General features: G+C 48.0%; 1 protein-coding gene across 6 annotated transcripts; it reads left to right on the top strand.

Annotated features, from left to right (window-relative positions):
- The first annotated feature begins 6,173 nt into the window (after positions 1-6,173).
- MYCN (MYCN proto-oncogene, bHLH transcription factor) lies at positions 6,174-12,282 on the top strand. 6 transcript variants are annotated; one of them, XM_058419808.1, is made up of 4 exons: positions 6,837-7,127; positions 8,255-8,509; positions 8,796-9,598; positions 10,739-12,282. In XM_058419808.1, exons 3-4 carry the CDS (start codon positions 8,902-8,904, stop codon positions 11,335-11,337), a joined length of 1,296 nt encoding a protein of 431 aa, XP_058275791.1. In that variant the 5' UTR covers positions 6,837-7,127; positions 8,255-8,509; positions 8,796-8,901; the 3' UTR covers positions 11,338-12,282. The 6 variants fall into 6 exon arrangements, with proteins under 6 accessions (XP_039914759.1, XP_058275791.1, XP_039914760.1 ...); XM_058419807.1 differs by lacking the exon at positions 6,837-7,127 and adding an exon at positions 7,187-7,349 and having other exon boundaries at positions 10,736-12,276; XM_040058825.1 differs by lacking the exons at positions 6,837-7,127; positions 8,255-8,509 and adding an exon at positions 6,174-6,262 and having other exon boundaries at positions 10,736-12,276.
- Positions 12,283-12,933: the final 651 nt, after the last annotated feature.

Genomic DNA, 12,933 nt, shown 5'->3' on the forward strand with positions numbered 1-12,933 from the left:
GAATCACAAAGGACAGATCTGTTACTGGTCCCATCTGGCACAGTCCCAGTGGAAGCAAGCCATCTCAACTGACACCAGCTGAGAGCATAGTTTGATGCATCCCCTTATTCACTCTTAAGTCCATATTTTTCTTTTTTTCCCTTTTATGTTCTAGTCGCCAACACCATTCTGGCCAGTCACTAATAGTCCTTAAAGGCTAATCTTCCTGTTAGCTTGCATTTGAAAATGAATCTCAGATGCAGGAAATTAAGGCCTTCCTCTCAAACATCAAGCAGATTCCAACTGAAAACTACAGAATTCACATTTCAAGCCACTCTCCAAGGATGTCTTTCTCTATTGGTAACATTTGGAGATGTTTGAAAGGAGCTAATGAGGACAGGTTTATGTGACTGGTTATAATTTTACCTTCCTGACTGCACATTTCACATTTGTCTCAGTGAATTATCTGGTAAAATATTTCATTATAATGAATAGTTTAAAAAGCTTTGCAACCAGCAAAACATTTTCAGCTAAAGTTTCAAAAACCGTCAGGAAAGTGAGCTTGCATAAAAATGCACGCTTGGCTAACTGCTCCAAAGAAGATAAAATATTTAAGCACATATTAACATAAAATGTTGCAATGCTTCAAACAACTAAATGATTGAATATATGATGACAAAACAGAGGGATACAGGTAGAAAAGAAACTGGGTGAGAATGAGGAACAAATTATATAAGTAGCCGTTGTACAAGCTGTGTGAACAACCTCAAAGATCTTCCAGTGTTCACTGAACAACTTTTCCTGCTGTGGCATTAAAAAAGATTTTAGCTAAACTAAGCTTTTCAGAGAATTAAACTAACTGAGAACAGGTCTTCCTGATGAAGTGGCATTGTGGCTTTTCCACGGACCACTGTGAGGAGAAATTCTTACTTGATGAAGCTGTGAGACCTCACTAGTCCTCTTCCCGCTGGCCTATTACCTGCAGCAGGTCAAGAGAAGCAGAAAACTGCCTTTCTGTGTAGTTCTTGTCATTGCCTATAAACTGCCAAGTATGAGTCTCCTAGCGTTTACTAAATTAATTTTCCAATGAGTTCTTCCCTGGCTTTAACAGGCAGTGGAGTGGATATTGACTGAAGAGGCTCAAATCCTTGACTTTCAAAGAAAAGCTGAAGACCTGTGATGGGATTATTTATAAAGATATCTAATCCTGCAAGAGGTCTGACATTTGCTGTGGCTGAAGGACACAGTAAAAAATTTCATAACTGATATCCTCAGAATTACTGGTAGATGACAATCAGCTGTTTATTTGCAGCATGATAATACAGATCAGTGTCTCAGCGTGCCGAACATGTCACATTCACCATAATTTAAAAAAAAAAAAAAAAAAAAAAAAAAAAAAAAAAAGAGGAAAAGCAGTAACAGCAATGCACTACTTTTGTTAACCTTTTTCAGAAGTTAACAAATTATTCTAACAAAACCCAAGTTTATCATTGCTCTCATACCCATGAGACCAGGTAAATGGAATGTTGGAAGACTTTCCCATGATCAAGGAGAGTTGGGTTAGAGAATACCTAGTCTGCCATTAACAAATTCGCAGATGACACCAAGCTGGGTGGGAGTATCAATCTGTTGGAGGCTAGAAAGGCTGCAAAGGGACCTGGAGGCTGGATCGATGGGCCGAGATACATGGCATGAGGTTCAAACAGGCCAAGTGCCAAGTCATGGACTTGGGTCGCAACAACCCCTGCAGCGCTACAGGCTGGGGACAGAGTGGCTGGAAAGTGGCCAAGAGGAAAAGGACCTGGGGGTGTCGGTGAACAGCAACTGAACATGAGCCTGAGTGTGCCCAGGTAGTCAGGAAGACCAGGGGCATCCTGGCCTGTACCAGAACAGTGTGGCCAGCAGGACCAGGGCATGATTGTCCCCCTGTACTGGGCACTGGTGAGGCTGCACCTTGAGTGTTGTATTCAGTTCGGGACTCCTTGAGTTCAGGAAGGACATTGAGGGGCTGGAGCAGATCCATGGAAGGGCAATGGAGCTGGTAAGGGTCTGGAGCTCAAGTCCTGTGAGGGAACTGCTTAGCCTGGAGAAAAGGAGGCTCACAGAAGACCTTATGACTCTCTACAGCTACCTGAAGGGAGGTTGTAGCCAGGCAGACATCAGCCTCTTCTCCCAGGCAACTGGCGATAAGAAGACGTAGTCTTAAGCTGTGCCAGGGAAGGTTGGATTAGGAAAAAAACCTTCATAGAAAGGGTGATTAAACATTGAAATGGACTGTCCAGGAGGTGATAGAGCCACCATTCCTAGAGGTGTTTAAGGAAAGACTGGATGTGGCACTCAGTGCCATGGTCTGTCTGGTTGATGTGGTGGTGGTCAGTCAAAGGTTGAACTTGACGATCCCAGAGGTCTCTTCCAACCTAACTGATTCTGTGATTCTAGAAAAAACAGCCTTGTTGTGAAACATGTCACTTAGTGGTCTTACCTGCAGCTTTTTGAAGTTATTTTTGTTTTGTTTTGCTTTGGAAGACAACAGTAAGAAAACCAATGCTTAGATGTTTACCTAGCTATAAACAGGGTTTGAAAATGTGTTGCAAGCAAGATGCTTTCCTGAGAAACTGCTATAAGTTTCTGTCAAATCTAGAAGATACATTTCTAGGTCTTCTGGTTTTAAGGAAAATCTTGCAATGCTCCCCAAGCAGCTAGAAAGGAAGCTGAGGGAGAAGAGTAATACACAAACATTGGTCTGACCAATTGTTTTTAAAGAACCCAAATATACACAAAAAGCACAGAAGGAAAAAAAAAAGCTCTTTTTCTCTTCACCACCTTTTGAAAGATGGTTTCTGATATACCTAGGAACACTTAAAGGTAGAGCATTAAGACACCTTTACCACTAGATAAATCCAGTATCTCATCTGTTTTTAACAGCCACAGCACTATTGTATTAACAGACTAGTTTCTTGTGAATTATATGGCTTCAAAATTAGTTCTAATTAAATAAAATTTGTCCTCTGATTACTAGGTACTCCATAAAGTGCTTCTGGATGCACAGTTGAGATTGGCTAGAGATCTCTGTGGTGACTGGAAGTTAAATAACTCACGTTTTTAAATGTCTTGGTCATCTGAAACATTATACAAGCACCAGGTATTGGGGTTGGTAATTGAGAGTGTTTATGTCACAAGAACATCTGTATTCCTTGCAGACCTTTATGACATCCAAAGGCCTTTCTGACTCTGCAGTACATTCTCATCTTAATGGATAATGCTGATGCACTCTGTAAGAACTTGTGGGAAAGCAATTGCTACGTGACTGTTACAATCAGCTTACTGGGGAAATCTGCTTCAATTTCCAAAAGTGACACTGGGCAAGTCCCTAAGCCTGTCTCACCTGGATGTGGGCAAATCATCAAGAGAAATAGTTTAGATAACACACCCTCAGCAGCTACACAGCAGGGAGCAGCACAACTCCCTAGTAAGTTTACTGAACATATGCAGGAATAAATCTGCTGCTCTAAATCTGGCAGCTTTTGTAACTGTTATCTTAACCTTAATACTTACCTCCAAATACTTAATCCACCTGAAAATTTTACTACTGCTATCTAACAGGAAGTGTATTAGGTCTTTTTTAAGGAAAAAGTAAGAGAAAAGGTCTACGAATGTTCATACCTACATACTTTCTAATCCTACAGAGAGTTTTCCATGTAGCTTCTGTTGGTTGATACAGAACAGGGATAAATCATCCCACTTTTGCCAAGTGCACTCAGAACACTGGGGTATTGGCCACTTTCCTTATGTCTTGATTAACAAGACCCTTTATAAAATCTTTCACAGTGTAACATGGAGACAAGAGAATACATACATTACTTCTGAAAAGAAAACTGAAATGCTCTGAATTTTGGGTGCCTCTGAGGAAGACAACACATATCACATAATAGTATAATTTCTTTTGATCTTCTTAATAGTTGCAGCCTGTGAGGGTGAAGGAATGTGTGTGGCCAGAGAAATTTGCCTCACACAACATTTCTTAATGAATCAATGACGACAAATGGGAAGATGTACAGTAGCCCTGACCATAACTTTCCTGTGTATTATGCCCAGGTATGTACATCCAAGCTCTCAGCACAGGCCTTTCCTAGGCTTCTTGCTAGGCCACACTGACGACCACTGGATCCACTTAGATTCTTACCACTGTATAAGTAAAAGCATCCTTTAGACTTCTATTATTTTTCTATTTTTCCAGGTAACGAGTTCTTACAATGCCTTAACATACTTGCTACACAACTGGTTTGTATTGAGACCCACTTCTCCTACGAGCACATCTTAATCCCCAAGTTTTTCCAGTGAAACAACATAATAATAAATTTACAGCAGCTACTAGTAATTTCAGATTTTCATTTACCTTGAAACTTCTTGATATATGCAATGTCAGAATAGATCAGAGAGAGAAACGTAAATGTCCACAAAAGAGCCCAAGGTAAGCGTCAGTCAAAACACCACAAGGATTTGTGCAGCCCTTCCAAAGCTTTCCAGGTCTTTCTCAACTCTAGAAGACAGAGTAATAGATCTGGGGTTTTAACAAGTCTTTTTACCTAAAGAAAGTTACTCCTCATACACAGTAATATTTCTCAGTGTACTGTTTTCCATTTCCTGATTGTGGGTGGTTTTGGTTTTTGTTGGTTTGATGGTTTTTGGCAATGGAAGTTACTTTAAAAGATTTGTCCTATTAATGTTCTTATTCAAGGTGCTACAAAAGATATCACACACCACAACAGAGTTTTCCTAGAAGCTGATGGTTTTAATCCCATGCACATACATATGGAAAAATAAAAGAAGGGAAAATTTTAAAAGGCTGTTGAGGAAATATAAGTGAAAATTGTAACGAATTAACAGTAAATAAGGTAGCAGCCATACCCACTTCTGGATGGACATAACAAGATAGAAAACAAAAATAATTATGAAAAATCATATATAATTGTTTAAATCCACAAAAGTCATTGACTGATGAAGAATGACTAAATAGTTCACACATTCTGTAACCACATTCTAACTGTTCACGTCTCTTCACAAGCTGCAACCTGTTTAAGGTTACTGAAATGTTAGGGGAAAAAAATCCCAACCACCCACACTTTTTTTGGCCAGCCAAATCATCCAAAAAGAAATTAATGAATCTTTATTCTTTCATAAGACTTCACATCTTCAAAGTACTGAGCGCACATTTGCTAATCAGTGAATTCCCCTGTCTTGAATCTGAAGTGCCTTAGAGGAATGAGGGGCCAAACCACCACAGTTCAGGCAAACCTGGCCTCAAATACTTCGCCAGCTTGATGCCACAGGGGCTGGCAGCGACCTCGACAGCAGCAGGTCCATCCAGAGCTCCTCTGCTTTATGGTGCCCGCCCCTGCACGGCTCCCTCCAGCCATGCTGTGACTCAGAGCAGGGTAACCAAAGGTCACCTTCAGCGCCCTCGCTTGAATCCCGTGCACTTGGAAGCTGCGGTACAGAGGGTTCACCTTCCAGGTACATTTTGCTCTCAGCCAGATCAGTCGAGGGCTCCTGAGACCAGCCACCTCCTTGGTGAGGCGAAGGCAGGCAGGGGCGAGCAGAGCGCAGCTCACTGCCTTGGCTGGGACCATCGCCGAGCCGGTGCCACGCTCGGTGAGCCAGCCCCGCGGCCAACCCGGCTGCGCAGCACCGCCGAGCCTCGGACACCGCCGGCACCCGACGGCTCCCAAGGCCGCCTCAGGGCACTGAACGGCTGCTGGAGCCTCCAGGTTTTGACCAGTGAAGCGCGACATGGATGCGAGAGGGGATCACCATATGGGAGAAAGCAGGACCTTCCTGCCCAAAATCACCCGAGGGGACGAGGCGAAGGGACCCACGGCACATCCCTGCCTCACACAGGGTTTATTTCGCTCTCTCGCCAGCAGCCTCCTCCTCCTCAGTCGCTTCCATCGACGCCCAGCTTTCTCTCCCACCACCATGCCCGCCGTGTTTGAACAGCCCGGGCTCTCCCCCACCGAGGCGGGACAGGGAGGCGGCCCCGCCGCCACCGCACACAAAGCGGCCGCCCGCCGCCACCGGCCTGCTGCGAGCGACGCCCCAGTCCCCGCCTCAACCTGCAGCCTATGAGCAAGGAGGCACCGCCCCGAGCGGCGGCGGGATCGGGATCGTACCCGCGCCCGCCGCCGCGCACCGCCGAGGAGAGCGCCGCGCTCCCGTCCCGTCCCGTCCCGGCGCGTCCCGTCCCGTCCCGCGGCCCGCGCCGGGGGAAGGAGGCGAGAGAGCGGTGGGTGCCGCCGCCGGGCAATGCGCGGGGGCGCCGGGAGCGCCGCCGCTGCGCCGCGCGGCCGCAAGGTGTCGCCGTCGGCAGCGGAACGGGGGCGCGGCGGGCGCGGTGCCGGCGCGGAGCGCTGAGCGCGGGGAGCGCGGGGCCCCGCCGGCAGCCGGCAGCCGGCAGCGAGATCCCCGCTGGCCTGCGGGGAGGCGATCGCTACCGATCGTGTACGGAGCCCTGCGTCGGAGCGGCTCCCTCGCCCGGCCGCTTCCCTTAGCCCCTGTTTATTTTCAGCTGCCCCGGGGGGTCGTGCGCGAGGTCGCAGCGGCGGGAGGTGGGGAGGAACCGCTCCGGAGGCGACGGCCCTCGGGGCCGGAGTGGTGCGGCCCAGGGGCCGGCGGCGCGACGAGGCCGGCTGGGGCAGGGGCGGCCCCGCGACATGCAAACACCCTCCCGGAGGATAAAGAGGGAACGGGCTTTTGGCGCCAAATGCGCGGCCCCGCCCTGCGCGCGTGGAGCGGGGGCGGGGCCGGCGCTGCCGCCTTCCTCGCGCTGTTCCCGGTGCTCCCTCCCAAGCGTGTCAGGGCTTTTTGGTGGTTTTTTTCTTTTTTTTCTTCTTCTTCTTTTTTTTTTTTTTTTTTTTTTTTTAATGCCTTTTGCGGGGGTTAATAATATCCATCCGCTTCAAAGCCAGGCAGTGACAGTCATCTGTGTGCGAGCAGAGGGTGGATGCGGAGGCCGGGACGGCCGAGGGGGCCGGCCGGCGGGCGGGCGGGCGCGGAAAGTGCTACAGACACCATCAGCTGCTTTTTTTTCCCCCTCTCCCCTTCCCCCCGCCACTCCTCCCCCTCGCACACCCACCACCATCACCACGGAGGTAAGAAGAGGAAGCTGCAAGCTCCGGGCTGCAGGACAAAACCCCAATCAAATAAATCCAGTTCCCCATCGCGTTTGAGTTGCCGAACTGGGAAGGTTGGGGCGGAAAGGGGAGCGCAGGGACAGAGAGGAGCCTGAATGGGGTTTTCATTGAGCAGAAGAAAATCGTGGAGGATATTTTTGTTTTGGTTTGGAGCTGTCGCATTGAGATCGCCAGTGTTTTGTAGGTGCCTCTTTACTGCTTTGCATTTTAAACAGTTTTAATGTATTTCCCGAGTAGAAAAATGCACAGTCCTGGAGGCGCTCAGGGGGCGGGGCGGGAGCGCAGCTGAGCCGAGCCGGGCGCGTTTCTCGGCGTTTCATCATAAGGCTTTTCATGGATCCCCCCCCTCCCCCCGTTTTTGGTCTCTGTCTCAGCGTCAGCTGTTGTGAACCCAACAGAACGATTTCCTTTCGCGTTACCTTAACTGAGCTGAAGGAAGACGCTGACTGGATTTTTTTGGACTTTAAACCTTTTTTCTTTTTCTTCTATTTTTTTCCTTTTTTTTTTCTTTTCTTTTTCCCCCCCCCCCTTTTTTTTTTTTTTTGTTCTTTTTTTTTTCTTTTTTAATGTCTGATGCAACGGAGCTCTCGGCAGAGGAATGGGGTTGTGGTTGACTGGCCGAGGGGGTGAGTGAGTGGGGGGTCCGGCCGCGGTAAGGGCAGCAGCGCGCACTCTCGGAGGTGAGAGCTGCAGGGCTGGTGTGTTTGCAGGAGGTTTGGGTGCATTAAGTGGCAGAATGCGCGGAGTTGCTCTCCTTGCGACCTCGTTGTTGGAGGAAAAAAGGGGAGAAAAACTTCCCGTGACTTCTTGGCAAATCAGGAGGCTTTGTTGGTGGCGCCGGGGTGGTTTTAATGCATTTTTGTGCGTGAGGTTATTACATAAGGTTGATAATTTCTGTTGCTGCTGGATTTCCCCTCCTCCCCCCTCCCCCCTTGTGTTGTGTGCGGATTTCGCTGGCTCGCTTTGAGTGAATGAACTGGCGATTTGCGAAGTTGCAAAGAACCCCTCCGTCCGTTCCCCCCCCGCCTTTTTTTTTTTTTTTTTTTTTTGCATCCTTCTCCTCTCCCCTTTGCACTGCTCCGCAGATGACAAAAGGAGTAAACTTCCTCTACTTTTGCTGGCATATTAAGAAGCCTTTCTGGAGAGATTACGGTATCAAAGCCATGCATCTGTCTACAGTTGCTGTGCTGTTTTGAGCGGTTTGGGGAGAACAGGCGAGGGCTATGTGCGCAGGCTGTGCATCCCGGGTTTGTGTCCCCACGGAGCGGCGGGGCAGGCTCTGCACAGGGGAGCACTACCTGAGCGCGTTGATTTCAGTATCTTGAGTCGGGAAGAGAAAGGTGTGTGAGATGTTTTTTGTTGGGTTTTTTTGTATGTTTGTTTTGGTTTTTTTCCCTCAACTTAAGACTCCTTGTTTGATATTAATGATGGGATTATTAATTATTTTTCCTTCCCTTAAGAGGAAGGGACTCACGTTCGTATCTGTTTATTAGTATTTTAATTGTGTGTTTTTTGGTTTCTTTTTTTGTTGTTTTGTTTTGGTTTTTGGTTTTTTTTTGTTTTATTTTTGGGGTGTTTTTTTTTTTTTCTTTTTTTTTGTGGGGTTTTTTTTGTTTGTTTGTTTAGTTTCAGGTCGTGGGAGAACCTCTATTCTTCCCTTTGGTGGAAATACCCATAAAACCTGTGTTTGAAACTATTGCTCGACCGAGGGATCAGCAAAAAGAGACCCGTAATGCCAGGAATGGTCAGTAAAAACCCAGACCTCGAGTTTGACTCTTTGCAGCCTTGTTTCTACCCGGACGAAGATGACTTTTATTTGTGCGGGCCGGACTCCGCTCCCCCCGGCGAGGACATCTGGAAAAAGTTCGAGCTGCTGCCCACCCCTCCTCTGTCTCCCAGCCGGGCCGGGCTCCAGGAGCACCCTCCGGGAGGGGGCTCGGTGCCGTGGGGAGGGGCGGCTCTGTGGGGCTGCCGCCCCACCGACCCCGTGGACTGGGCATCGGAGCTGCTCCTGCTGCCCCCCGAGGCCGACCTGTGGGGCGGCGTGGACGGAGGGGACTTCTTCGAGACGGGCCCCGGCGTGACGAACAATCTCAACTCCATCATCATCCAGGACTGCATGTGGAGCGGCTTCTCCGCGCGCGAGAAGCTGGAGCGGGCGGTGAGCGAGAAGCTGCAGAGCAAGGCGCCCGCCGCGCCGCCGCCGGCCCCGGGGGCCACGGGCAGCCCCGCCAGCGCCCGCGCGGAGCTGGGCGGCGCCGTGCCCGAGTGCGTGGACCCGGCCGTGGTCTTCCCCTTCCCCGTCAACAAGCGGGAGGCGCCCGCGGCGGGCGGAGGGACTCCGCGGGGCGACCGCTCGCCGCGCCCCGCCGGGGACAGCCGGGCGAACAGCAGCAGCTCCTCGGGGGACGACACGCTCAGCGACTCGGGTAAGCGCTCCGGCCCCAGGGCCCGGGGGCGGGGACGGGGGTGGCGGCCGCGCCCCGGCAGTGCCCCGGAGCCCGGTGGGGCGCGGGGCGGCCGGCAGGCGGCAGCAGGCGCGGCCGCAGCGCGGGGCCCCGCGGGGGTGGCGGGCGCGGCCCGGGGGCAGCTCCCGCCCGCCCCTCGCCCTGCGCCGGCCGCGGCGGGGCCGGAGCCTTCGCCGAGCAGCAGCGCCGGCCCGGAGGGGCTGCGTGGTGCTGGGGACCCTCCGGGCCCTATTGATAGTCTCCTGCCCCCGGAGGGCTCAGGGGGCGGCAATGCGGCCGCCACCGCCACCCTGGCTACGGCGTTTATGGGGGTGACCGTGTGCGCGTCCCCTCAGGCGCGATGCGGGCAAGCTGGAGCTAAACGAGTGAACCCTTGGAGCAGCGCTTGTACTGAGAGAGCCCCAAATGCCCCAAACATCCTCTCTGCGTGCGCGCAGAAAAGTCCACTCGGGCTGAACGGTGATTTGGCGTGTGTGGATGAGCTGGTCCCTATGACCACCGCCACAAACTTGGTGATCCGTCCCGGCTTTCAGAGCCTGCTGTCCCTTTAATGTCTGGTTTGACAGCTTTGGGTGAGGAAGCACTTCCAACAGCTGTCTTCTTGGCAGTGCACCAAGCGCCGGCTTAAAGGTTCCCCGGCTGGAGCAGCTTCACCTTCTGCCTCAGAACAAACCCAGCGATTGTTTCGTTTTCCGGCTGCTTTTCTACCAAGCAGGGGCTGTGTTATGGCTCTGTGCTTGCCTTTTGTGCTGCAGCTCGAAGATTCCATTCAAGCTACGTACGTTCTGTCTAAAAATTCTTTTCTGCCTCTGTGACTGTGTGGGTGCTACTCCATTTTGAAAATCAGATGTGTTTAAAAAACCACATCTAATCAAACTTATTAAGCTTTCAGAAATCCCTGTTCTTTGCTGATTTCATGTGTATTACATACTTTTACAGATCGGTATCTGCCTGCAGATGGTGGGCGCACCCTGGTTTTTCTGTCAGTTATTTCATTACTGCTTTTTCTGGATGTATTTTGTCAACAAATAGTGATACTTGGTCAGGGTATTTTCAGGGAGAATAACATCTGTTTTATTTTCTTTCATTTATTACCAGAAGATGATGAAGATGAGGAGGAAGAGGATGAAGAAGAAGAAATAGATGTTGTTACAGTGGAGAAAAGACGTTCCTCTACCAACAAGTCTGTTACCACCCTTACTATTACAGTGCGTCCTAAAAATACCACTTTTTCATCAGTCAGGACACAGCAGAGTGGACTGATACTAAAGCGTTGTGCCCCAATTCACCAGCAGCATAATTATGCCGCGCCTTCTCCGTTCGTGGAGACTGAAGAGGCTCCACCACAGAAGAAGTTAAAAATTGAGGTGCCCCGTCCAGTAAAACCCACGATCCAACCAAAGCCTAAGAGTTCAAGTCCTCGAAACTCTGATTCGGAGGACAGTGAACGTCGACGCAACCATAATATCCTGGAGCGTCAACGACGTAATGATCTACGGTCAAGTTTCCTCACATTAAGGGACCATGTTCCAGAACTGGTTAAAAATGAGAAAGCTGCAAAAGTTGTGATCTTGAAAAAAGCCACTGAATATGTTCATTCTCTTCAGGCAGAGGAGCAGAAGTTACTGCTAGAAAAGGAAAAATTGCAAGCCAGACAAGAACAATTACTAAAAAAAATAGATTACAAGCGGACTTGCTAAACTTTTTTTTCGTTGTTTGTTGGGGTTTTTTTTGGTTTGGTTTTTTTTTTTTGGCTGATCTGGACAGTCATTGCCACTTTGCACATTTTTTGATTCTTTATAAAAAAATTGTGTTTTTTGACGTTAAGAATGTTGGTTTTAATTTCAGTCCAGTCCCTGAAGTAATCGACAGACCATTATCCGGGTACGGAGCAAATGGATGTTCTTGCAAGGAGTTTATTGGAAGACTACCAAACAACAATGAACTGCCTTTGTTTTTTCTTCTTAAGAACTGTAGATGGTGGGGATTTTTTTTTTTTTAAGTGTTGTGAGCATTTGGAGCTGCTGATGACATCTAGTTGAGTTTTAAAATGTTCATTCCTAAGTTTTATGGTGCTTATGTTCTAACAGATGTTACTTTAGGGGTTGGCATTTTGTACCCCTGTGGGAATTTCTGTAAATACCATCTACACACTTGCCTTTTGTACATGTCTTGGGTTATGAGAGGTGGCTTTTGCTGCCAGTATTAGACTGGAAGTTCATACCTAAGTACTGTAATACCTCAATGTTTGAGGAGCATGTTTTTGTATACAAATCTATTGTTAATCTCTGTTATGTACTGTACTAATTCTTACATTGCCTGTATACTTTAGTATGATGCTGATACATAACTAAATTTGATACTTATATTTTCGTATGAAAATGAGTTGTGAAAGTTTTGAGTAGATATTACTTTATCACTTTTTTGAACTAAGAAACTTTTGTAAAGAAATTTACTATATATGCCTTTTCCTAGCCTGTTTCTTCCAGTTAATGTATTTGTTAATGTTTGGTGCATAGAACTGGGTAACTGCAAAGTTCTGTGTTTAATTTCTTCCAATGATGTACATTTAGTGCTGCGTCTTATAGCACTTTGAAATACCTCATGTTTATGAAAATAAATAGCAATTACATGATGTGCCATTTACTATTTTTCTTTTAAATAAAGTCTTTAACTTTGCAATATTGATGAAATACAAAAAGCATGGTCGCATACCCTTGGCACTTCAACTCTCAGACTATAAGTGACACTTTACAAAGGTCAGCTGGGCAGGATATTTCCATTTCTGATTAAAAAATAATTGTAGGAAGAACTATGTTCCTGTTGTTTTATACTTGTGTTGTCAGGATCATCCCAGCGGACCAGATGTACCCCACTTAATGGAATGACTCCTGTGTCTTGCAAAGACTCCTGAAATATCCACTGTACCCAGAGAATTGTGAGGGATCAGAAACAAGACTAGCAAACTTCTGCCAAGGGAGTGGCCTCTGTGGCACGCAGGTGAAGTAGATGATGGAGGTAGACTTGCCAAAGCATAGGAAGTTAAATACTTGTAGTAAACAAACATCTTAACTTGGCTGCTGTTCTTTGCATTAGGAAAGCCTTAAAGCTATCCATCACTGAATTGGATAATTAATGTTCTTATTTGTAGCTGAAGGTCCTGTTCGTTACTACATTAGTTAGTAAAATTGAAAATAGCAGGGAAGATGCAGAACCATGAAGCATACCTCAGATGAACATGGAACTTGATCGTCTCAAGTGCTGGCATTTGGTGTGACAGGAACAAGACACTCAAC

The sequence above is a fragment of the Hirundo rustica genome, chromosome 3, assembly GCF_015227805.2.
Source record: "Hirundo rustica isolate bHirRus1 chromosome 3, bHirRus1.pri.v3, whole genome shotgun sequence".
Taxonomy (NCBI): Eukaryota; Metazoa; Chordata; class Aves; order Passeriformes; family Hirundinidae; genus Hirundo; species Hirundo rustica.

Bases quoted from the DNA above. Each gene is read 5' to 3' on its own strand.
- MYCN (XM_040058825.1), top strand. From the start codon at position 8,902: ATGCCAGGAATGGTCAGTAAAAACCCAGACCTCGAGTTTGACTCTTTG. The intron at 9,599-10,735 runs GTAAGCGCTCCG...ATTTATTACCAG, and splicing joins CGACACGCTCAGCGACTCGG to AAGATGATGAAGATGAGGAG.